Genomic DNA, 25,479 nt, shown 5'->3' on the forward strand with positions numbered 1-25,479 from the left:
TAAAAATAAAATCTTACCTATGAATTGTTCTTCCTTTGTGCTTTGTTTTCTTTGTTTTCTCGTTACTTCACCCGTACACAGCGCTAAAGTCCAGCATCTTCACTTTATCACACTGTCTTGGCTAGTGTGGTTGAATGACTTTTGTCCTAGGAGCACTGTACAAATGTGCACAGATGCTCAGAGTCAGTATGTGATATCTAGTGTGTATATCTATGGTAAGGCCACTTTGGACTAGTCAAATTCAGATAACCAATGCATAAAATAAATGTAAATAATCACACTTGCCTGCGATACTTTTACACTGTTAATAAGTTGTGAACTACACTATTTAACTGTAATATGAGCTGTATTTTACTGTTGGACAGTTATGCTGTATGTTACTGTATTTCAAAGTTGCATTGTGAAAATGGCAATATTTAACAGTAAAGATATATATAATACTGTAAATACATTTCCTGTAGAAAAATTTCCTGTAGAATCTACAGTAAGTTACTGTAAATTCTATAGTAAATTATTAACAGTGCATTACATATGCTATTATCGCACTAATGAACATTTTGGGATATCTTGTGCAGGCCTATTTTGAATACTGCGATAAACTTTTTTTATTTTAAAGGAAACTCCAGGATGCAGAGAAATAGGTTAATCAGATACTTTTTGAATGGAAACACATTTATAAAACAATTTTCTTAATGCGCATCTAAGGCATGTGATTTTTGCCTTAAACCACATCACAGAGTTTGCTATTGTCTGTGTTTTCTGCCATTCTGAGGTGCATCTTATAGGTATACAATGGTTTCTCATCTTGCAGAAACACATTTTTATAATTCCAATAATGCACTTTTTTTAAAATGAATTAATATATATAATAAACTCATGCACGTTTGCTTCATTTTCCCCTCAAATCTGCTGCATGTTTTGCATTTAAGGCACATGCGCCTCAAAACTCTGCACATTAATGACATCCATGCATAATAGACTATTGACAAGGTGTATTGATTTAGAGAATTATCAACAATTAAGCACTGGCATCCCTAATTGGTAGCATAGAGTGATGCTGAACAGCCTTAAATCTCTCCGGTAGTTTTACCCATATTGTTTCTTTCAATCTTCTTGGCGTTCTTACGAGCAGAGTTCGATAGACACGTTTTACAAGACGCATCAGGAACTTCTTAGCTTTATGAGAAATACATTTTTATGTTTCATTAAATGTTCCAGCGAGCTGTAACGTGTATGGGAGAAATGCAGCATAGGTTGTGCTGGGTTCTGGTAATACCATGAGAAAAAGTGAACGTGGTTTTCTGAATAAGGGCCTCATGTTTTGTCAACTGCAGAATGTTGTTCGTATTTGACAACGACTGATGTTTTCTCCTCCTTGACCCACAAAAAAAGTACTATGATGCTGTGGGAATACCGAGTTTGTCCAAATATCACATATCAAAATGCATTAATTAATGCCAGAAAAGCCAGAACCAACCAGTTTTTTCTCTGTAGCTCTGAAATAAAAACCGATGCACTGATGTTTGAGAACCAATGATGTGATAGATAGATAGATGGATAGATGGATAGATAGATAGATAGATAGATAGATAGATAGATAGATAGATAGATAGATAGATAGATAGATAGATGGATGGATGGATAGATAGATGGATAGATTGATTCAAATGTTCTTAGGACTGATTTATACTTCTACATGTATGGTCCGGAGCAGCTTTTGCGTGGTCGCATAGCCCTCGCCGTGGCTGACGCTGATGCTGACGTGCACCTCCCAAGAAATGAAACTACACGTCGCAACGATGCGTAGAGCAAGCTCTGTGATTGGTCTGCTTGATAGCGGTGATGAGAGTCGCGAGCCCGATGGAGCAATTGTTTACAACTGTCATGTCCCGTGAAGGAGCTCCAGATGGAAACTTGCGCTTTGTGTTTACCTTCTGATTAAAGTTGTTGCACGTCCGTCAGTTCCTGCCTCTGAATAAGCGAGTTTTAGCTACTTGTAGCGTTCAGAAATAACAAAACACCTGAGAAGAAAGTCAACATGGAGGAACATAACTTACTGCCAGCTAGCGTTTTGGAAGTGTTATTGCAGAGCAACACAAACAGCACGCAGAAGCATAACTGCACAACTACGCAGGCACCATGGGTCACGCTGGTCACTCGACGGAGAAGTATAAACCAGCCTTTAATGTCAGCTCACATATCATTAAAACAGCGTTATTGTTGTAGACGAGAAATTAGAGCCGCATGATTATTATTTAAATGATCTCAATTCAAACACCCATGTAGACTTATTCCTAATTGAGTGCAAATTGCATGTTTGTTAAACCTTCGACAAGCGAACAATTAAATCAGCTTTTTACATTTATTTTCTAGCTGAATGTGCAGTTATGAAAAACGCTTAACCTGCAGAGTATTAATTATTTCTGTGTATCAAAAAGTTTAGTTCTCACTTTAAGTATACTAGGACGGTTGTGTCAAATGACGGTCGGATCGGTTGCATCATGGCAGTAGGTGGCAGCAGGCAGCCGTTTAAAATGTATCATTCGCTCAGGAGATTAGTTTCCAAATGCTCATTTAAATTATACCAATATGGGGCAAATTTTGAGGCGCCCCTTGAAAATACTCTCTGGGTTTACAGTTTATAGTGTTGAGTAGAGCTGCAATGTTGCATCAGCATTATTATTGACCACAATCTGAAAAACACAATTGAAAACACTCATGATTTCTGGCGTTTTTGCAATGTTTAACCATAAACCCGGCAAATAATTTTGTGTTTAATAGACAGCTTGGTTAAAACAAGGCTAAACTTGGGCTCTGAGTGAAAATCTAATAGACATCTTAAGAATAGGCCAAAACTAGACTAGTGGTCAAATAGACAGATTAGACAGACTTTATATGATGTCTGTTAGATTTTCATTTACAGCCCAAATTTAGCCTTGTTTTAGCCAAGACGACTGTTTAGACGTCTATTAGACATCTATTAGACACCTTTTAAAAACAAAAAGCTTGCTGGGAAGTTACAGAAACTATTAGTATTTATTTATGTGTGTTTTTAATATTTAATTCAGTAGAAAAATATTCAGGCATTAGAAAACGCATTTCTTACTGAAAATAAATAAAAATACTTTCAATTTAAGAAAAAAAAAGTCATATTTGCTTCTAAAAAGGTGTTCGGTTTGAAGACGACATATTTAGACAACACATTACCAATATTTTAAACTTCAGAATCAATATTTGGTGGACTAAACCTGGTTTTTAATCACAGCAAATGACAATAACTTTAACAAAAAAAAGCAGGTTCTTCTGACTCGTTTCATTTCCGTTGCGCTTTCAAACTCGATTCCCTGACACAACAACTGTACTGTACAGTATATGGAAAAGAGCCAGCGCTTTCCTCAGAAATCCTCCTTTTGTGTTCCATTTATAAAGTGCTTCTGAACCAAACGAGGATGAGAAAATCCTGAGAGAATTGCTCAAATGTCAACATATGATGTAGCTTAGCTTACTCTAATGTACACAACGGCTTTTCTAAAACACTATCTCTCATGACATCACACTGAGCTCATCAGATCCGTAGATGAAGGAAAGCTTAAACACTTAAGCGTTGGCAGGCGTCTTCATGCATGCTTTTCGAGATTCGCACAGGTCATGGAAAACGATAAGAAGTTTTGCCATTTCATTCTCATCACCATACGATCAAACCGTCACGGCCGTCTTCGTGGCTGAAACGTTGGATATTTGGACTAGAATGTTTTTTTTTCCACTCTGGTCTCTGGCAGTTATGTAAGAAGAGACGTGAAAACCACTCAATCTTGGACAAAAATGCTGGGAGGGATTTTTTTTCTCCTCAGCAATTTGAGGACAGTGTAGAAGAGGCTTTGTATGTGGTTTGGGACAGCTAGTGCGTATGCTAGGTATGTTTTGCCATTCGTCTTGTGTGATGCTGTTAGCGTTATCTTTCAGTCCCTCTCTGTGGTCAGTGTGTTTGAATATGAGGGCTCTATCTGACTGCACAGCATGTGTAACCCTTGGGTTTTTCTTCTTTTTTTTCTGTGTGTGTATGTGTGTGTGTTGCTTACGGGAAAGAGAGCTTTTTTCCTACCATATTTGGTCATGTGGAGCCAAGCCAATAGGCAGCAGACGTTTGATGCCGTACAAGCATCTCAGTTTGGCCTTTTCCCTCTTGCTCATTCTTTTTTTTTTTTTTTTTTTTGAAGACCTTGCATGCCGAAACTAGCTGATAGTGGTGCGATTGGTTGGACGTGCATGAGAGGACCGTTTAAAATCATCATTTTAAAATGCATAACATGAAAGCGTTTCTGCACCTGAAATGCATTTCCAGGAGCACAGCTGCTGTTATGCACAAATAAATGGCCTTGGGTTTAATGAATTAATGCCTCTGAAAATTGCCCATTCAAAACTGGAGAGGAAAAGCTTTTTTTAACATGCTAAACCTGTGCATTCACATTATGCACTCCATTTTGTGTGTGTATTGGAGCAAAAAAGTGAATAATCAGGGTGATTTATTCTTTTTAATTATCTTATTTTTCTAGTGTTGAAAATTTGTAATATTTTACTGTATGTATACGGGTCAAGGGTGAAAAAGGGGTTTCAAGCATTAAAATAAGAAATGTGTAACAAAATTTGTGTTTTTTTCCATATATTCCTTTTTGTTCAAACAAAAAATAATATATAATATTTATATGTGTAATTCTATTTATTTATTTATTTATTTATTTATTTATATATATATATATGATGATTGCTTATTCCTATTTTAATAAATGCAGGTAAGAATAAGTATGTGGTTTAATCATTGCTATTCACCCATATTTTGCTATTGATTTTATATATAATGTTATGTACTGTATTTGTAACTATTATGTGTGTGTATATAGCATACTTATATAATATATGTATATAGACTATTGGTCAAACGTTTGGGGTCAGTAGGATTTTTAAATGTATTAAAATAAGCTTCTCCTGCTCTCCAAGGCTGCATCTATTTCATCCAAAATACAGTAAAATTGTGAAATGTTATTTCACTATAAAATAACTGTTCAAACGTAATTCATAATTTAATTTAATAATTTATTCCAGTGATTTTAAAAATGAATTTTCAACTTCATTACTCAGTCTTCAGAGTCACAGGATTCTTTAGATATCAATCTAATAATAATAATAATAATAATAATAATAATAATAATAATAATAATAATATAACTATAATAATATTGTTGTTGTTTATTAATATTATTATTATTTTATTAATATTATTTTATTTATTTATATATATATATATATATATATATATATATATATATATATATATATATATATATATATATATATATATATATATAAAATATGCATGTATTATGTAGTGTATAATTATGCATACCACTTTTACTAATAAATATTTATTTAATAAATTATGATTAAATGTTTTTATAAAATGCACTTTGTCAAGTATATACACTTCTAAAGGAAATTTAAATATATGTCATATATGTGTGAATGTGATATGCATACCCAGCTGATCTGTTTCCCCCCAAATATTTTATGTCATACTTCAAAGGGTGAGCTGTGCATAATGTTGACTTATTACAGCTATGGACATGGACTCTGTATCCCAGCACCTGTAATTGCATGGCATTGTGTGTAATTGAGTGGCTTAGGACATATTTAGTGTTTGAGCAGGTAACTGTAGACCCACTGGCCCAGAGTGATTCACAGGACATGCAGACGTGTCGGGGAATGCAATCCATTGTCTGGGAATGCAGGAATCTCCTTTTCCAACCTCAAGTGGAAATTCAATGACTGAGGCCTATTTTTGCCCTCGCTTCAGTTTTTGATCTCCTTCCTCCCTCCCCCCTTCAAAATAATGAACTGTCAGCCAGTCATTATCGCAGAATAAACCCTGAATTGCTTATCAGGATCCTCACACAAAAAGTCAAGGTGTCATCCTGAAAGAGTTTATTTTGTGATAATGACCGGATGGCTGTACATTCATCTCATTGCATTAACATATATCTGGCTGAAGCTTTCAATTTAGTGCATACATTTATTAGTTATACACACATTTATCATCTTCAGCGGCGGACTGGCGATAGGGAGCAGCGGTCAATCTTGCCTGCCACCGTGAGTCTGCCACTCTTCGCTTTTTTAGATGGCATCAGATGTGGCCTGACTACCTGTAACTTTGGCCCGGTGGAAAATGCTCTCCCAGTCCGCCTGATCATCTTTTTTCTGATTTGGATTCAGCAGGATTATGGAATTGAGGTGTAATTGTATGAAAATTATTTGACGAACATATCTAATTGCGATTTTTCGGACTGATATTGCAATTACATTTTCAATTTAAGCCAAGCTTCAGCACAGTATTTTCAATAATGTGCAGCACGCTTTAGATCAGGGGTGTCCAAACTCGGTCCTGGAGGGCCGGTGTCCTGCAGATTTTAGCTCCAACTTGCCTCAACACACCTGCACGGATGTTTCTAGAAAGCCTAGTAAGTGCTTGATTAGCTAGCCCAGGTGTGTCTGATTGGGGTTGGAACTAAACTTTGCAGGACACCGGCCCTTCAGGACCGAGCTTGGACATGCCTGCTTTAGATCAAAGAAATATAACGTGCTTTAACTGTGTAAATAAATGTATATTCATTAACTGTCTATGTAATGATGCATTTACATTACAGCTAATTGCAATGTTGCATGATTTACCTTGAGTTTTAAAAATTGTGACAATCAATCACAGTTGCTAATGATAATGATGATAATTAAAATTTGAAATGGTAATACCAATCATCAGAAAATTGACCTTGCACTGAAAGAAATGCTGAGTTCTACACAATCGTTTTGTGTTTGGATAAAATGAAGGAATTAAGTTTTGTTTTTACAAATTGAAGTGGATTGAACATAGAGCAATTAAGTTTTTAAGCAATTAAGCAATTTTTGAGTGGTTTACCTTGAAACTGCTGGTCTTGACAGCACTATTATGGAAACATCCCTCAGAGAATTTGGTCCATATTGGTCCATGTGATCATCCTTTGAGTTTAAGGAACTCATGCTTGTGTTAACAAAACCCTATAGAGAATATTTAAGCTGTTAAATGGTGTGCTATTTTGCTGGAAATGGCCTCACAGGTGTGATCTTGAAGGGATGGACACGGTTGGCAATGATACTCAGGTTGATGTGATGTAAAACTTTGATACAAGGTGCATCCATGCTTTCAGTTCATTGTTTATGCCAAATTTGGACCCTACCATCTGCATCTGAATGTTGCAGCAGAAATCGAGACTCATCAGATCAGACAACTTCTCCCTAATCTTCTACTGTGCAGTTGTAGTTTCAGTTTTTGCTGACAGTGTTTTATTCTTCTGCTGGAGCTCGTCTTCTTCAAGTTTTGAGGTGTTGTGTGTTCAGAGATGCTCTTCTGCAGGCTTCACTTGTAACTTAGTGTTATTTGAGTTACATTTGTCTTTCTATTAACCCAAACCAATCTGACAGTTTGTTTACTGCAGTTTTATTCCTTTTCATACCATTCTCTGTAAAATTTTCAGACTAGGAGCCTGTCTGGCTTGACCAACCATGCCATGTTGAAGTCACTTAAGAACTAATAAGAACTAACAAAGCTTTATTTATTTATTTATTTATTTATATATATATATATATATATATATATATATATATATAAACATAAACATTATGTGTTTACTTCATTGTTCTTCCAGTTAAACAGCCACTTACTTTCTTGTATTTTTGGGAGAAGTTGATGAATTAATGTGTTGTAAATCCAGCAGCGCTAATCTCACCACTGCAAAGTGCATTAACATTGCCATGCTTATCATCCATCATAGATTAAATATGATCAGCTGATTAAACTGCAAAATACAGGATCTTACACATATTTGAGTAATATAATTTATTTCACAATACAATTGGGACATTTGTCAATATTTGCAGAAAACTATCAGTACACAAATTATACAGTGAAATTCATTGTGGCTGATGTTTTCAAAGAAATTTCAGCAGGTTTACAGTACATTGTTCAGATTAGTCTTGTAAAAACTCACCAGGTGAGTCAGCTGAAGTATTTGAAATGCATGTGTGAAAGAGTTAAATCCCCAATCATGACCATTCTGATGCTCTGTTTGAACAGCAGATCATCTTTGTCAACACATTGAGTTACTCTAATGTGATTGGATGATTAGAAATTTGCATTAATAGTCAAAGTGTACAGCATGATTAGAATGTTTCCAAGCAATTTAACCTATTACACTTGTAAAGATAGGATGTAAATGCAGTTCCAAATATGAAACACTCTACTCTCATGAGATTCATCATAAGCAACAAATTCAGTCAAATGTGTCCGACCCGTACCAACCAACTTTTCTTCTCTCTCCTCATTTCTCTAATACTTTTCAGAACTTTTTTTTCCTAGTGACAGCCATGAAGAGCAGTTGCTGCGCATCCTGCCAAAATCTCTCCTGGATTTATAGCGGCACATCCTGCTCTTTTTCTCGCTCCGTCTCTGTCTCTCTCAGTGTCTTCTCTTATTTACTCTCTCATTCCTCCTGCTTTTGCGCTAATGCCCTCCAGCCACAAATGTGCTGATGCACCGGAGAGTCAGATCTAAGCTTTTGGTTATATGGTACCAGCCTTCAGTATGCCAAACATCACCAAACAAATCAAAACAGCATTTGTCAGTAATGCACCTCACTTTCTATCAAGTCCCATGTGGCTTTACCTTAGACATTGTTGATATTAAAAGACTTGAGCCCTTGTTTACCATGATATTTTATCCTTCACTTATTAAAAAATTAAGATTCTTTACTGGGATTGAAGGTTATTGGTGGTTCATTCCACTGTGGCGACCCCTGAGAAATCAGGGATGAAGCTGAAGTATAGTGAGTGAGTTATTGAAGGTTCTGTGGTGCATCTTAAATACAAAGTTCACCTAAAAACGTTTACTTTCTAGTGATTTTCATCAGTAGAACATATACACCATAGTAGTAGATAGATGATATACAGCATATATAGGCAAATCAATGTATCAGGAGTCACTTAAAGAGCTGGTAGCCATTGACTTACAAATTATGAACAAGCAAGTACTACGCTTTAAGCTAGAAATCTTTTTAATGTTGAATTAAAGCTATATCCTATATCCTGGATGGCCTAAGGTTGAGTAAATTACCAGCTAATTGTCTTTTGAGGAGCCCTTTAACATCCACCAAAGCTTTCTATTGCACAAATGGTACTTTGTACTTAAAACATCAACACAGGTTCATTGTGAAAATGTACCCTCGTATACATTTCTGGAGAGTGCGAATTATGTAGCCGGAGCTACGTATGGTTACATTTCAACTTTAAAATGAATGCTATGGAGCAGTATGGTGCCGCCGACGGCTTCTGTTCCTTTTCGCGCTACCAGCTGACCGCTTACCTCCGTGTAGACTACTTGAGATCTGAAAAAGCGTACACAGCGGCTTCTGGTGGATTCTCGTAAACAAAAACTGCAACAAAACGTACCTCCTGCGATGTATTTCGCGCTCTCCAGAAATGTATACAGGGGTACATATTAATAATGAGCCTGGGTTAAAAAAAAAACTAGTTATTTTAATTACTATTTGCTGAAAGGTTCTTTGGCAAAACCACAAGAGCTCTTTAATCACAGTGAAAACCCTCTTTTGGAAGTTTTATTTTTAACAATGTAGTTTGGATCTCGAGCATTTTTCATGTGATTTTTGAAATCACCATATAAATTTTTACGAGAAGTTCTAGCTGTGCACAAAATATACAGTCGCTTTGAATGCGGCTGATGTTTTCAAAGAAATTTCAGTAGGTTTACATTATTCAGAATAGTCTTGCTTACAAATTGTCTTGAAGTCTACAGATACAAAACTAAAATTTGCTATTAGCTGAGACTTTGCAAGCATGCATTTACGGCACTCTGACTAATTTGTAATCTACATTCCGAGGCTAAAAGTTGTTTGAAAATGCTGTCGACTATGTAAAAACGAAATTATATATACCCTAGTTTTGACTGACTTTTGCCTAGCTTTATTTAGGGAGGTTGGACCCCCCAAATTCCCCTTAATTCGCACCCTATGTCCCATCTGGATGTGGTTTATGAAAAATTCACTGACAAAAGAAAGTTTCTTTGTGATTTCTCTTCCTCTGACCCTTCAAAACTTAAACTTGTGTGAATTTTAATAATAATATTAATGATCTCAAGTATTATTAACATTTTTGGTTTTGCACTCTTAAAAAGTTAAGAAAAATGCACCATCATTTGTTTTCCTCTGAAGCTTCTGAAGCACAGCAGGTCGTGTGACCTTCAGCGCATAAACACAACTATGTTAATCGGGATTGTTGGCCCGTGGCATTGAGTTGTTATATAGCACATGAACCAGATCTGATGCTGGAGGCTTGCCATCGCTGTCCTGACACTGTCCTGAGATCTGCCGCCCAATCAATCAGCTGGCTTTATGGGACAACTTCGGCTGGCCTCCAGTCACTTTTATTGGCGCTCTCAATTTCCTGCGCATCTCAGCAAGCAGCAAACGCTCCCATAACTCTGTAGGTTTGTCAGCACGGATGCAGACAGAGGCAGAAGTATGGATTTCATTCTCCTGGCTCAGGCTTGTTTCATACAGGCCTGCATTCCCAGATTACTGTCTTTTGATGTCTTTATTTCTCTGTGCTTCAGCACAAGGGGATTAGATTTACCCAAGGGTTTATTTCTGGCCATTCAGTGACCACTGAGTGTATATTGGAAGGAGTATTGAGGGTTAAAATACCACACATAATCATCTTGGCATATGCAGGTTCTCTGCTACTGTACAATCAATAATGGAACATTTAAGCCATTTGTTTTACAGACTATTTATTTAATTTATTTTTTTATTTTTTGTATGTTTGTTTGTTTGTTTGTTTGTTTTCCAACTATTTTTTTCTTTAACGCATTTTTTTTCTTTGTTTTGTTAGGTTTTTCGACATCATTTTGTTGATTTGATTTGTTTTGATTGTTTGATTTGCTTTGGTTTGGTACACTAAAATCAGAAAATCAACTTGTTTTGTCGACGAGACCTTTTTTTGGTTTGTTTAATTGTTTGTTTTGTTTTGGTTTGGTTCACTAACATCACAAAAGTTGTTTTGTTTTGTTGACAATAAAACCCTCTTTGTCTTTGTTTGAATGTTTGTTTTGCTTTGGTCTGGTTCACTAACATCACCAAATCACCTTGTTTTGCTTTGGTTTGCTGACAGTCAATCCCTTTTGTCTTTGTTTGAATGTTTGTTTGCTTTGGTCTGGTTTACTAACGTCCCAAATCACCTTGTTTTGCTTTGTTTTTGCTGACAATCAAGCTCCTTTTTTGTTTATTTGAATGTTTGTTTTGCTTTGATCTCGTTCACTAAATCACTTTGTTTGTTTTGTTGGCAATTGAGCCCCTTTTTTGTTTGTTTGAATGTTTGTTTTGCTTTGGTTTGATTCACTAACATCAACTCTCACCTGCTTTGCTTTGCTTTGCTTTGCTTTGTTTTGCTGCCAATCAAGCTCCTTCTGTCTTTGTTTGATTGTTTGCATTTGCTTTGATTTGGTTCACTAACATCACCAATTCACCTTGCTTTGCTTTGGTTTGCTGACAGTCATTCCTTTTGTCTTTGTTTGAATGTTTGTTTTGCTTTGGTTTGGTTCACTAACATCACCAAATCACCTTATTTGTTTTGTTGAAAATTAAGCCCCTTTTTTCTTTGTTTGAATGTTTGTTTGCTTTGGTCTGGTTCACTAACGTCCCCAAATCACCTTGTTTTGTTTTGTTTTTGCTGACAATCAAGCTATCATCTTGTTTGTTTTGTTGGCAATCGAGCCCCTTTTTTGTTTGTATGAATGTTTGTTTTGCTTTGGTTTGATTCACTAACATCAACTCACCTTTTCTTTTGCTTTGCTTTGCTTTGCTTTGCATTGCTTTGTTTTGTTTTGCTGCCAATCAAGCTCCTTCTGTCTTTGTTTGATTGTTTGCTTTTGCTTTGATTTGGTTCACTTACATCACCAATTCACCTTGTTTTGTTTTGGTTTGGTTTGCTAACATCACCAATGCCTCTTGATTTTAATGTTTTGTTTTTGTTTTATTAATTTAACCATGCACATTAACAAAAATCTATGCTTCAGTCTAATGTAGTCTATGTTTATTTCTGTATTGGTTTGATTTACGGACAAAGTTTTTTTTTTTTTTTACTGCATGTGTGAAAAGCAGCTAAACTGAACAGAATCAGATTAATAAATCTCTTTGGTACTATTTGTAGTGCTCTTGTAGCATAGGATGATGCTACAACAAATTAAATAATAAGAAATACGAAATAAAAATATCTGGGTTGTTCATTCTGTAGCAACTGAATCCAAGTAGAAAGTCAGGCAGCACATAGCTGGCATACCTGCAGTGTCTTATAATCAGGAGGCAGGTGAGTCGTGTTTGTGTAAGGCTGTGTTAGACTGTGCTGAGGCTGCAGATTTCTGGGATACCATCCTGCACCTGGTTGCACTTTTGAGAACTTTTCCCTCTTTCTATCAAACCTGAAAACATTTCTTAGTGATTTATTGTACCTTTTTCTAGAAATGTAGATGTAGTCATGAAATCCAGGTCTGCCCTTTTTACTCTCTCAACGCATGTATGTGATTCCACAGAGAGAGAGAAAAAACCAACCAACCAACCCTTTATTTCCTCACAAATTTCAATTGGAAACACATTGCATTAAAGAATGGGCTGTGAAAGGAATGTCATGTTGAAATTAATATGGATTTGCTATCGTTTAATTTGTTTGTTTACTTTGGCCGCGCTGTATAAACATCTCTCCATTATGAACTAATACTGCAGTCAATACAAGTGCGCTTCGTGACATTTTGATGGTTACACACAGATTTACTTCCCTTCTTCCTTCACGAAAAAGACCATTTTATCTGGTACTCAATACCACATTGTTTCATGGTGAAATATACACCACATTACAGTAAAACGCTTTTTTAATGCAACATGTCTGCGCGGCTCCTCCATTTGTTAAAATCTTGGCCGGAGAAGACAGTCTGAGTCGTCCTCCTACGCCAGACTCCCGCTGTGGCCACGGAGAGTGTGTTAGCATAAACTCTGATAGCGAAGCCAGTCAATGTTAATGGACCCATATTGACAGACATGCAAATAAGGGTGATGGTTTATGTTGGCAAAGCTCCGCTCTCGTCTTGAGTCGTAAATTTAGTCTCTCTCAAGTTGTCCTGAAGTGGCTGAGATCCAAAAGACGGTGGGTGGTAGATCCAAACATTTAGTTATTTAATCCTTCTGGCAGCGGGGTTGTGGATCACATCAGCTTTGGCTCTGGTTATAAAGAAACGCTCTTTACCTCAACATTTATCTCAGCGAGAGCTACGAGCATCTCACTAATGGCAGATTGTTCGAGCTAAGTGTGTTGATGTTAATAAGTTTGTATTAATTTTCTTTTTACTGCAAAGCGGGTACGAGGAGTTATGTGAAAATCTGCTATAGTTCTTGAGCTACAATATTCGTGATCGGATCATATTAAAAATGCTTCTATCAATATGTAATACATTTGAATTTTCCAAGTCCCAAAATCCTTTTGTTTGGATTTGATGACATCATGCAGCCATTTTAGCTTTGTTTTGTTTATAGTTGCTGTCACTGATCGCTCTTATTTATTATTAGTTATGTTTCTTTGACATCATCAAGATGTTTAGTCTTGCTTTGCATATGTTTTGTTTTGTCTGTTGACATCAAGCATTTGTTTTGTTTTGTCACTAAGCATCTGTTTTGTTTTGCTTTGCTTTGTTTGCTGACAATACTAAAGTTTTGTTTGCTGACATAACTAAAAGTTTTGTTTGCTTTATTGGGTTTTCTGTCATCACTAAGCTTTTGTTTTGCTTTTTTGTTTTGCTTTGTTTGTTTGTTGACAATACCTAGAATTTTGTTTCGTTTGCTTGCATAACCAAGAGTTTTGTTTTGTTTAGTTTTCTGACATCACTAACCATCTGTTTTGTTTTGCTGTTTTGTTTGCTGACAATACTAAGAGTTTTGTTTTGTTTGCTGACATCACTAAGCATATGTTTTGTTTTGCTTTGTTGACAATACCTAGAATTTTGTTCTTGTTTTGTTTCGTTTGCTTGCACACCCAAGAGTTTTGTTTTGTTTTTAGTTTTCTGACATCACTAAGCATCTGTTTTGTTTTGCTGTGTTTTGTTTGCTGACAATACTAAGAGTTTTGTTTTGTATGCTGACATCACTAAGCATCTGTTTGGTTCTCTGACATCACTAAGACTGACATCTTGCTTTGCTTTGCTTTGCTTTGTTTGCTGACAATACTAAGAGCTTTTTTGTTTGCTGACATTTCTAAGAGGTTTGTTTTTGTTTCGTTTGCTGACATCCCTAAACATTTGTTTGGTTTGCTGACATCATTAAGCATCCATTTTGTTTTGTTTAGCTTTGTTTGCTGACAATACTAAGAGTTGTTTTGTTTGCTGACATCTCTAAGAGTTTTGTGTTGTTTTGTTGTTTTATTTGCTTAGATCCCTAAGCATTTGTTTTGTTTTGCTTTGTTTTGTTTGCTAACATTACTATGAATTTTGTTTTGTTTGTTGACTACTAAGAGTTTTGCTTTCTTTGCTGACAATACTAATAGTTTCGTTTAGCTTGCTGACATAACTAAAAGGTTTGTTTTGTTTTCTGACATCACATTTGTTTGCGTTGTCGGGTTTTCTGACATCACTTAGCATCTGTTTTGTTTTGCGTTTTTGTTTTGCTTTGTTTGCTGACAATACCTAGAATGTTTGCATTACCAAGAGTTTTGTTTTTAGTTTTCTGACATCACTAAGCATCTGTTTTGTTTTGCTGTGCTTTGTTTGCTGACAATACTAAGAGTTTTGTTTCGTTTGCGGACTTTACTAAGAATTTAGTTTTATTTGCTGATATCACTAAGCATCCGTTTTGTTTTGCTTTTTGTTTTGCTTTGCTTTGTTTGCTGACAATGCTAAGAGTTTGTTTTGTGTTTTTGTTCTTTTTCTTATATTTTTGTTTGCTGGCATCACCAAGCAGTGTTGTTTAGTTTTGTTTTCTTGATTATTATCAAGCCCTTTTGTTTTTGCTTTTGCTTTGTTTGTTGACATAACCAAGCCCTCTTCTTTTTTGTTTTCATTTTTTTATCTCCTATTAAACCATATTATTTTATTCCTTTAATATAGTCTATTCTAAAACTTTTAGATTTTTATTTATTTTGTATTTCATGCTTACATTTTTTACTTTCACATTTCAGCAGCTCTTTCTTAAACAAAATCCTTTATAATCCCACATCAGCTACAGTAAGAACAATTTTCCATCCGCCACCTTTTTTTTATATATAGTTTTCTTCATTAGCTGCTTTTTTTTTCTCAGCAGAGGTTAAAGACAGCCAAAAAAGTGGCTTGTGTGGTTTGGCACAGGCAATGGTGTGTGCATTCGTGACCTAGAGAACATCACAGAAGGAGGCTCTAGGACTGCATACCCATGGGTCATTGCCATGATGAGCTTTGATGAAGGGTTAAGCACCGCACTTACCAGGAACATAGTAATTTACCAGGTAAATGTGTTATTACAGCCATTACAGCACGTGCTCTCTAGACAGGAGGCGTCTCTGTGCTTGCCGGGGGAAACCAGACCCCCGTTATGAAACTTTAGAGCGGGGAAAAAAAGTGCAGTGATGTGAATCTTGGGACGCACACGGGTGGTCCTCGAGAGGAAGAGACAAATCCATTTCTGCATTCTTGCTCAATAAAAGAGGCCCTATTGTCATGTTTTGTGCTAGAACACGCCGCGTCACCACAACACAAACACAACCTGAGTTTCAGTCATAAATTTAGCTCATCGGATTCAATCGCAGCTGATCGTATGCGGTTGTGACAGTTTTATTGAGCTGAGTCAGTGCTGTTTGCTCAAGGGCTCAGATTTGAAGCGCAGCCGTGCTCCTGCAAACAGAAGATCCAGCTAAAGATAGCGCACATTCCTGCGGTTCTGCCTGATAAGGAAGATCGGCTCCAAATCTCTGGCTCTTCATTTCTCTCTCACATTCCTCACTTCTCATCTCCCGCTGTTGTTTTTGTTTTTGTCCGTTTCTCTCTCTTTTTTTGCTTTCTTTACATCGTTCACTGGGTTTTGTGAATATGGAGGAGGGGTTTGGGAGGGAGGGAGAAGTGTTTCCTGTGCTCTTGTGTCTGAGACCCTGTTCCTCTCTTGTTCCTTGCACACTTTCTGTGTATCCTGCAGTGTTTAGGGAAATAACAATTTTTACATGTAACTTTTTCAGATGCATGACAGTAGCTAAGCTATAAAAAAACAAAAAAGTGCTGATTTTACCAACAATAAGCTACTTTTTGTACTAAAAAATTATATTGTTTATGCAAATGGAGTATATCATATATATATATATATTTAAAATTGAATATTTTTGTTTAATTCTGTTAATTATATCAGTATTAAATTACTAATTAATTAAATCTTAGTAAAAATGAAAAACAAAATCCATATAGCCACTATGGTTTTTTGGTTTTTATTTACCTTTATGTATTAAATTAAAGATACACAGTTGAAGTCAGAATTATGACCCCCCCCCCCCCTCTGTTTATTTTTTTTACCCCAACTTCTGTTTAATAGAAGATTTTTTATAGCACATTTCTAAACATAATAGTTTTAATAACTCATCTCAAAGTACTGTAAGTTTATGTTATCTTTAATGATGATAGTAAATAATATTTGACTAGATATTTTTCAAGACACTTCTATACAGCTTAAAGTGACATTTAAAGGCTTAACTAGGTTAATTAGGTTAACTAGGCAGGTTAGGGTAATTAGGCAAGTTATTGTATAATGATGGTTTGTTCTGTAGACTATCGAAAAAAAAAATCTTAAAGGGGCTAATAATTTTGACCTTAAAATGGTTTTTAAAATATAAAATTTGCTTTTGTTCTAGCCGAAATAGAACAAATAAGACTTTCTCCAGAAGAAAAAATATTATCAGACATACTGTGAAAATTTCCTTGCTCTGTTAAACATCATTTGGGAAATATTCAAAAAAGGAAAAAAAAATCAAAAGGGGGCTAATAATTCTGACTTCAGCTGTATATATTTCTTCCTTTTTGTTTTTGCATTTTATATTTGTCTACATTATTTCTTTTATAGTTTAATAGCTATTAATTGAATTTCAAATGAGCATAATAAGTATGTTATGCAGGATTAACCATTTATGACACTGGGCAAAACAATCCGAGCCCGGCTATATCACAGTGTATTGTGAATATGTAATAGGCAAATATGACTATATGAAGAGAGAATTATGAGTAAGGGGATGTCATTCCTAACGGTAAATGTGCGTTTCATGTTAAATACGAAAGTGAAAGCATGTTAATTATTAATGAGAGCTGTTTATATGTTAGGAAAACTGACCAAACTGCAGTCTAGCCAAGGGCTCTGTATGAGAGAGTCTTACCTCTGATTTATACTTGGTAACGTTGTGTGTGGGTGTCACCATTTAAAATTAAAGCGGAGCTTTCCGCTTATAATGTCTCATTGCTCATTGCCATAAATTAAAATAAGGACGCATGACAGCTGAGCGTCTTTTGGTCCGTTTAGAAACTTTGCCGTGTGAAAGCGAACCGCACCAAGTACAAAGTGCAACATTGTAACAGTTTTAATCCCTGTTTTGGAACAAATGAATCGATTCACAGGTGTGAAAGCACCCTTATAAAATCTAGAAATCGTATCAAACAAGAAATCTGCAAGACTTTCATAAGCAAAACAAAAAAGCCCAACTGTCCAGCAGCAGCTCTGAGTTCACAACAGAGGGAGGGAACGATCAGGAGGGAGAAAAAAAGGAAAAGGAACGGAATGGGGAATAATTGTGAGTCGGAGAGAGGGAGGAGGCCGTGATTGAGAGTTTGCGCCATAATGGGAGGGAGAAAAATGGAGGAAAGTAGGGAGGGTGAAGAAAAGGGAAAAAAAAGAAATGGGAAAGGAAGAGGCCGGCTTTGGCCATTTCTGGTAGCTCCAGCTGCAGCAAGAAAGAGCCTGAAATACTCTTTGTGTTGGAGTATAATCGGGACGCCAGAGAGAATTTCTGCAATGTTTTGAAAGCTGAAACGCTCCAGAGGTTATCATCAGGTATACGGCAGTCTCAAAACGGCCCATCTGAGGCATCCCAGCGCTGAGATTAATGACAACGGCTCTATATCTCTTGGGTGGGCTTTCCATGTACCCCGCAGTATATTTAGTCTTTCTGCTTGACTGAGTGGACATCCTGTGCTAACATCCTTTCCTCGGCCATTCTCTCGCTTTCTTCCCTCTCTTTCTCTCTCCCCCCAATACAATTTCCATTTTAAGTGGTATTACGAAAACAAACTTGTGATCCGTTTGATGTCGAAAGATCGCCTGCATCTGGGAATGCATGATTTTTTTTTTTTTTTTTTTTTTTTCTAAAAAGGTTAAGCTAATACTCGACAGCAGCTGTAGAATCCAGATGCACGCAATTATATTCGGAGTTGGTTTGTACTGGGACATGAGACTGAAGCATACACACCTGTTCTACTGTTCTGCAGAGTCTGACGCTCAGGATTGAAGCATGGATGATGATTTCGAGCGGCGCAGGGAGCTCAGGAGACAGAAGCGGGAGGAGATGCGTCTGGAAGCTGAGAGGTAATGCTAACTCTTCAGTCAATTCACACCCTGCTCCTTTATTTGTGATGGTTTGCTCTGCATTTTATAGCGCCGTTTTAACTGGTGTCTAATCATCTCACTACTACAAATTGTTAGAGAAAAAACAGAAGAACCTACAGTTGAAGTTAAAATTAAAACCCTCCTGTGAATTTCTTTTCTTTTTCAAATACCGTGGTCCCTCGCTAATCACAGGAGTTAGATTCTAAAGCTAGCCCCCAATAGGTGAAATCTACAAAGTAGTCAGCTTTATTTTTTACACTTATTTTAGATGTTTAAAGTCTGTAAAATCCCTCACTACACTATTTTTCACTAACTTTAACACTTTTCTCCCTTGTTTAAGCACTCGTGTAACTTCTACCTTCCTTTAGCATGCCCGGAAGTCCTTTTTGTGCGATGGTTAGCATCTTCCTCTGTCTTTTGGGTGCTACCACGGGTGCCTTTGATTGTGCAGAATGTTTCATTGACATTGTGGAGTTTGTTAGGGAGAAAACTTGCAAACACACAGTACAGCACTTCAGAGTCACACTGCTAGCGATCAAAGATCTATGTAAATTTCACTTAAGGACATTCACTGAGTTGTTGTAAAGCCACTCCATTGATATTTTGGCGGTGTGCTTTGGGTCATTGTCTGAGGTCAAGAGCACTCTGAAGCAGGTTTTCATTCTGGATGTCTCTGTACATTGCTGCATTCATCTTTCCCTCTATCCTGACTAGTCTTTCAGTTCCTGCTGCTGAAAAACATCCCCACAGCATGATGCTGCCACCACCATGCTTTACTATAGGGATGGTATTAGCTTGGTGATGAGCGGTTCCAGGTTTTCTCCGAACGTAACGCCTGGCATTCACTCCAAAGAGTTCAATTTTAGTCTCATCAGACCAGAGAATTTAGTTTCTTATGGTCTGAGAGTCCTTCAGATGCCTTTTGGAGAATTCCAGGTGAGGAGTGGCTTCCGTCTGGCCACTCTACCATACAAGCCTGATTGGTGGATTGCTGCACAGATGGTTGTCCTTCTGTAAGCTTCTCTTCTCTTCTTCTCACAGAAGAATGCTGGAGCACATAGAGAGTGACCATCATGTTATTGATCACCTCCCTGACTAAGACCCTTCTCCCCCTGATCACTTTGCTTAGATGGCTGGCCAGCCCTAGGAATTTTCCACTTACAGATGATGGAGGCCACTGTGCTCATTGGAACTTTCAGAGCAGCAAAAAAAATTCTGTAACCTTCCCCAGCCTTGTGCCTCAAGACAATCCTTTCTCAGAGCTCTACAGACAATTCCTTTGTCTTCATGCTTGGTTTGTGCTTTGACATGCACTGTCACTGGGATCTTATATAGGCAGGTGTATGCCTTTTCAAATCATGTCCAATTAACAGAATTTACCACAGGTGAACTCCAATTAAGCTGCTGAAACATCTCAAGAATGTTCAGTGGAAACAGAATTTGCCTGAGCTGAATTTAGAGCTTAACGGCAAAGGCTGTAAATACTTAAATGCATGTGATTTTTTTTTAATAAATTTGCAACAATTAAAAAAAACAGTTTTTTCACATTGTCATTATGGGGTATTGTGTGTAGAATTTTGAGGAAATAAATGAGTTTAATTCATTTCGGAATAAGGCTGTAACATAAAAAAATGTGGAAAAAGTGAAGCGCTATGAATACTTTCCGGATGCACTGTATAGCATATAATTAAATAAATATTACCATATTATTTACATAAAATTAACATCTGCACCGGACAAAATATTTAGCACAACCTTGTATGCTTAATTTGAACAAAAAAATAAAATTATCCTAAAACATTAAATAAATTTTATAGAAAACAAAAATGTACTTTCGCAAACATCAACATATTGTTACAACACCATTATTTAAATTAAATTAATAAGCAGACTGATTGTATTTCTTGAAAAGTAACTCTTCAGTTAATGATCTACCAGACAGAACTTTATAATTCCAAGTGAAAAATGACTTAGTAGAATTAGAAGCTTCTATCTGTGTTTGCCCTCTTTGTTTTACCCCAGTTTGCAAATTTCAGAGAACTTTTGATAACTTACATTTAGAGTATACATTTAGGGTCTCTATCATGTTAATGTGTGAAAGAGAACTGTTACACGCATATTGTTTGCTGTATGGAATGCAAAAACTTTGAAGCTCAATATCTCAAAATCATTTATAACGCGGATAGAACCTTATAATTCCAAGGCGACAAAATATACAGGGGGCTAACAATTCAGGAGGGCTAATAATCCTGACTCCAGCTGTATATTTTTAAGGCAAATTTGATAATGAAGCTTTTCCAGTTGTAATGCTGTTCTAGCCCAAAGCTTGATGGAGCGTGCTTATTAAGCATGGCAAATGTTAAACGTCAGCAGATTGGCACATTTGCGAGCCTTTTGACCATTTAAGGCAAAGCGACGCTCCCTTAAACGCTGGGAGGCATTGACCCAAATAGACATTTTGCTCCAGCGCTAGATGAGAACTATCAGAGAACTGTGCATTTCTGCAAACACGGACAACAGCTGTTTCATGCACATGTCAAAAAGAGTTATGGCTAATAAAAATGCTAATATAATAGAGCTTATTATCATTTCAGCAGAGCGTGGGATGGCATGAATCAGCTCTAAATCGATATCTTTCAGCAACAGTTATTTCTGTTATCATTGGCTGGGATGTTAGACTAGAGTTACATGGTGTACAGTTCATTCTGAGTGTCAGCTTCCCGTCTGCTATGGGCTTCCTGTTTCCTGAATGCTTTTCTTTTTTCCTAATTTAGGATATATGGGCTACTTTTCACCTAATCGCAGGGAGTAAGCGCAAAAGCTGATGACGCACCGATTAGGGCCTATTATATTTTACAGCGCAGCATAAAACTAATGCTTTTGCTGGCTATATGTTATGAGCCTCTGAAAGGCTGGAATTGTGCATCCCATGCCAAGTATCGCATTTGGCAGAACGCTGCAAATTTAACCCGTGCGACGCGACGTGATCTTGTGTTTATATTCTTCATGGAGCCATTTCAATCTGGCAAGGCTCTTCTCCTCCTGCTCGGGGTCGTGATAAAAGATTAAATCGGCTTATTAAATTGCTTCCATTATGCAAAGATGCTGTAACAATCAATATTTACTCTCTGCCGGTAATTGAACTAGTCAAAACCATGTGTCGTCGGTCCATTCAGAGCCGTCACGGTGGACACAAAAGTCAGTTTTTGGAGTTCGCATGATAAGCGCTGTCGCTTTGCCAGATCGCAAGTGTTTACTGGTAGTGATTTTTGTCTCCAGACTGTCCTCGGTACGAGCAGAAGGACAGCGGGCAGGCAGATGTTGGCAGAAAAACAAGGAAAGTCCGATAACACTCATACATGCGGGAGCAGCTTGGCATCCAGCTGTATTTCCATCAGGCGATGATGGCTTGAAGCACGCCAGTCCTTTCTTTCTGGAAGATTTGCCAGTGTTTCAACGGCTGAAAGTGACAGGAGAGGGAAAAGTGAGGCTGTGTGCTCTGTTTTTTGTCGGCGAGTGTTTCAGTAGGTTGTTGACAATCTGACATGTCCTGCACTTTTTGTTTAATAGTTTTACTCGCCGTCTGATTTGTCAGCATTTTCACAGGCAAACTGCTTTAATGCATCTTGAAAAGACAAGGTTAATGGGGTTAAAATTGCAAGCTTCAATCTGAAGGGCTGATTGGTTAGGTCAAGGAATTTGTAAGTTTCATTGGAGTCATAGGGTTGGTTTGGTTATAATAAACAGTTTTAAATTCTGCGATATGTTTGTTCAGTTTATTTATGTTGTTGTTGTGTGTCCATGTTGGAGTTACTAGTGTTGTCATATATCAAGAAATACCAAAAGAGTTTGCATGTTCTCACTGTGTTGGCGTGCGTTTCCTCCGGGTGCTCTGGTTTGTAGGTTCTAGGTGAATCGAACAAACTAAACTGACCATAGTGGATGAGTGAGTGTGTGGGTGTTTCCCAGTACTGGGGCGTCTGCTGCAGTAAAACATATGCTGGAATAGTTGGCGGTTCATTCCGCTGTGGCGACCCCTGATAAGTCAGAGGCTAAGTTGAAGGAGAATGAATCGATTGCGAAATATTTCAAATGATATAATCTTGCTTTTGGTTAGTATTGATACTGGCTTTGCTCTCGCGCATACTCTCTTTTTGTCACCAGGGAGATGAATAATTAATAATAATTATATTAAGATTTTAACACTTTTGTTTTAATCATAAAATAAGATGAAATTAGCTTTTTTTGTAGTTTATTGCCTTTTGGACTGCTGCCGTACTTAGTATAAGCATTATATCGTTTAGTTATTTTTGTGCCATTTTACCTCATTTACATTCTTTTTTTTTTTATTATTTGTTTATTTTTAAAATAATATTTTAAGGTTTTTTTTACCCTTATTATTACAGGACAGTAGAGAATTCAGACAGGAAAGCATTGGGCGCAGAGAGAGGGGAAGGATCGGCAAAGGACCTTGAGCCAGGAATCGAACTCGGGTCGCCGTAAACACGTTGGTGCTATATGACCACTAGGCTACTGGCGCTGACCATTTGCATTCTTTTAATGTTGTGAAATTGTTCCCCACAGTATCGAAAACAGTATCGAGTATCAATATTTTTCGAGGTATTATATCAAAATTGGAAATTCCAATATTGTGACAATACTAGATGTTGCCATTCAATCAATTTGAATTTTGCACACTTTTAAGATGTATAAATGTCATGGTCGGTAGCACTTTATAATAAGGTTACATTAGTTAATATTAGTTCATGTATTTACTATCACGAACTATTTATTCATCTTTGTTAAAACTGATTCTGATGTTAGTTAATGGAAATAGTCATTTTTGTTAGTTCATCTGAGCATTAACAAGTGTTAACAAGCATAACTATATTAATAATGAATTAGTAAATGTTGAACTATGATTAATACATTGAATGGCTTTGTTGATGTTAATAAAAATAACGTCATTAAGTCTGTAGTGCATTAACAAGCACAACTCTGGATATTAATAATGATTTAGTAAATGTTAAACAATGATTAATATGTTTAATGTCTTTTTTATTGATGTTAGTTAATGGAAAAAAGGCATTTGTTAGTTCATCTGAGCATTAACAAGTGTTAACAAGCATAACTATATTAATAATGAATTAGTAAATGTTGAACTATGATTAATACATTGAATGGCTTTGTTGATGTTAATAAAAATAACGTCATTAAGTCTGTAGTGCATTAACAAGCACAACTCTGGATATTAATAATGATTTAGTAAATGTTAAACAATGATTAATATGTTTAATGTCTTTTTTATTGATGTTAGTTAATGGAAAAAAGGCATTTGTTAGTTCTTCTGAGCATTAATTGATATTAACAAGCACATCTCTGAATATTAATAATGATTTAGTAAATGTTGAACTATGATTAATATATTTAATGTATTTTATTGACGTTAGTTAATGGAAATAAAGTCATTTGTTAGTTCTTCTGAGCATTGACTGATATTAACAAGCACATCTCTGAATATTAATAATGATTTAGTAAATGTTGAACTATGATTAATATATTTAATGTATTTTATTGACGTTAGTTAATGGAAATAAAGTCATTTGTTGGTTCTTCTGAGCATTAACTGATATTAACAAGCACAACTCTGGATATTAATAATGCATTCGTAAATATTGAAGTATGATTATAAATATATGCTGTACAAGTATTGTTCATTAGTACTTCATGTTTGGATTTAACTAACATTAGCTAATGGAACTTTATTGTTAAGTTTGACCGGTGTCGTGGATGTGGAATTGTGCAAATGTACACACTTCACACACTGTTTTATTCTTCTTACACTGTAAAAAATGCTGGGTTCCACACAATTCCTTCATGTTGTACCATCACAATTTGTTTAGCTTTAAGTTTTTACAAATTTAAGAGGATTGAACATGAAACATTTAAGTTATCCCCCTCAAAAAAATTATGATTTTGTTTTAACTCATGTCAAAAGCTATATCAACTCATGTTAGTAGTTTAAACAAGCAGCAAAACTAAGTTTTGAGTGTAGTATTAACTGTCTAAAACAATAGACATCAGTTTTGCAGGATTCAGCATTCACTTTAGATTGCTCGCTGTTTAAATGAACTGCCGTTTTGCTACATTTTGGTATATTGCATTATCATCCATCCCCCCCCCCCCCCCCCCCAAAACGTCATCCGTAAAGAATAAAATGTCTTTAGTCGTCTTACATGATGAAGGTCATTCCTGTTTAAGTGGGCGGTTCATAAGGTGCCTATAGTCAAGCATCTGGCTCTGCGAGACTATAACAACAAGATCATAGATCAGGTCTGCTTTGGATTTAGTGAAATAGCTGGTCAGAGCCGCTTCTGGGATGACTGGCACCATCGAAGGGTCGCCGGGTTCATGCTATTTTTTTTTTAAAGGAGTGAGATGGATTCACACACACACATTTATATACACACAGAGTCGAATGTGACTGCAGTGGCCTTTTCTGAGACAGGTTGATGTGTTCCAGCTCTGCGTCGGGTCACTGATACTCTCCACATACACACACTGGATTGTTTTGACTGCTGGCTCCGCGTCCACGCTCACCATTCTGACTAATGATTACCGAAAACCTGCCATTCCTGTCCAGGCCGCGCTTTCTATTTTAGCAGCGGCTGCAGAATGCACTTGTGTTTTTGACATTATAGCTGCTTTTTCGTCCAATTCGTGTTTCGAAAGTTGGATAATT

General features: G+C 36.5%; 1 protein-coding gene across 6 annotated transcripts in view; it reads left to right on the forward strand.

The window, feature by feature from the left end:
• Positions 1–25,479, forward strand: part of cald1a (caldesmon 1a) — a 91,692-nt gene that overhangs the window by 20,553 nt on the left and 45,660 nt on the right. For 4 of the 6 annotated variants that reach the window (XR_008836645.1, XM_056456062.1, XM_056456065.1 and 1 more), the window contains exon 2: positions 18,620–18,716. Coding sequence is in view for 5 of the 6 variants with exons in the window: in XM_056456062.1 (XP_056312037.1) it covers positions 18,643–18,716 (74 nt within the window). In the remaining variant the exon portion in view is untranslated. Of the gene's footprint in view, positions 1–18,076; positions 18,263–18,619; positions 18,717–25,479 lie in introns of those variants that run through there. The other 2 variants (XM_056456063.1, XM_056456064.1) reach the window with 2 other exon arrangements.

The sequence above is a fragment of the Danio aesculapii genome, chromosome 4 (genome assembly GCF_903798145.1).
Source record: "Danio aesculapii chromosome 4, fDanAes4.1, whole genome shotgun sequence".
NCBI classification, from domain to species: Eukaryota; Metazoa; Chordata; class Actinopteri; order Cypriniformes; family Danionidae; genus Danio; species Danio aesculapii.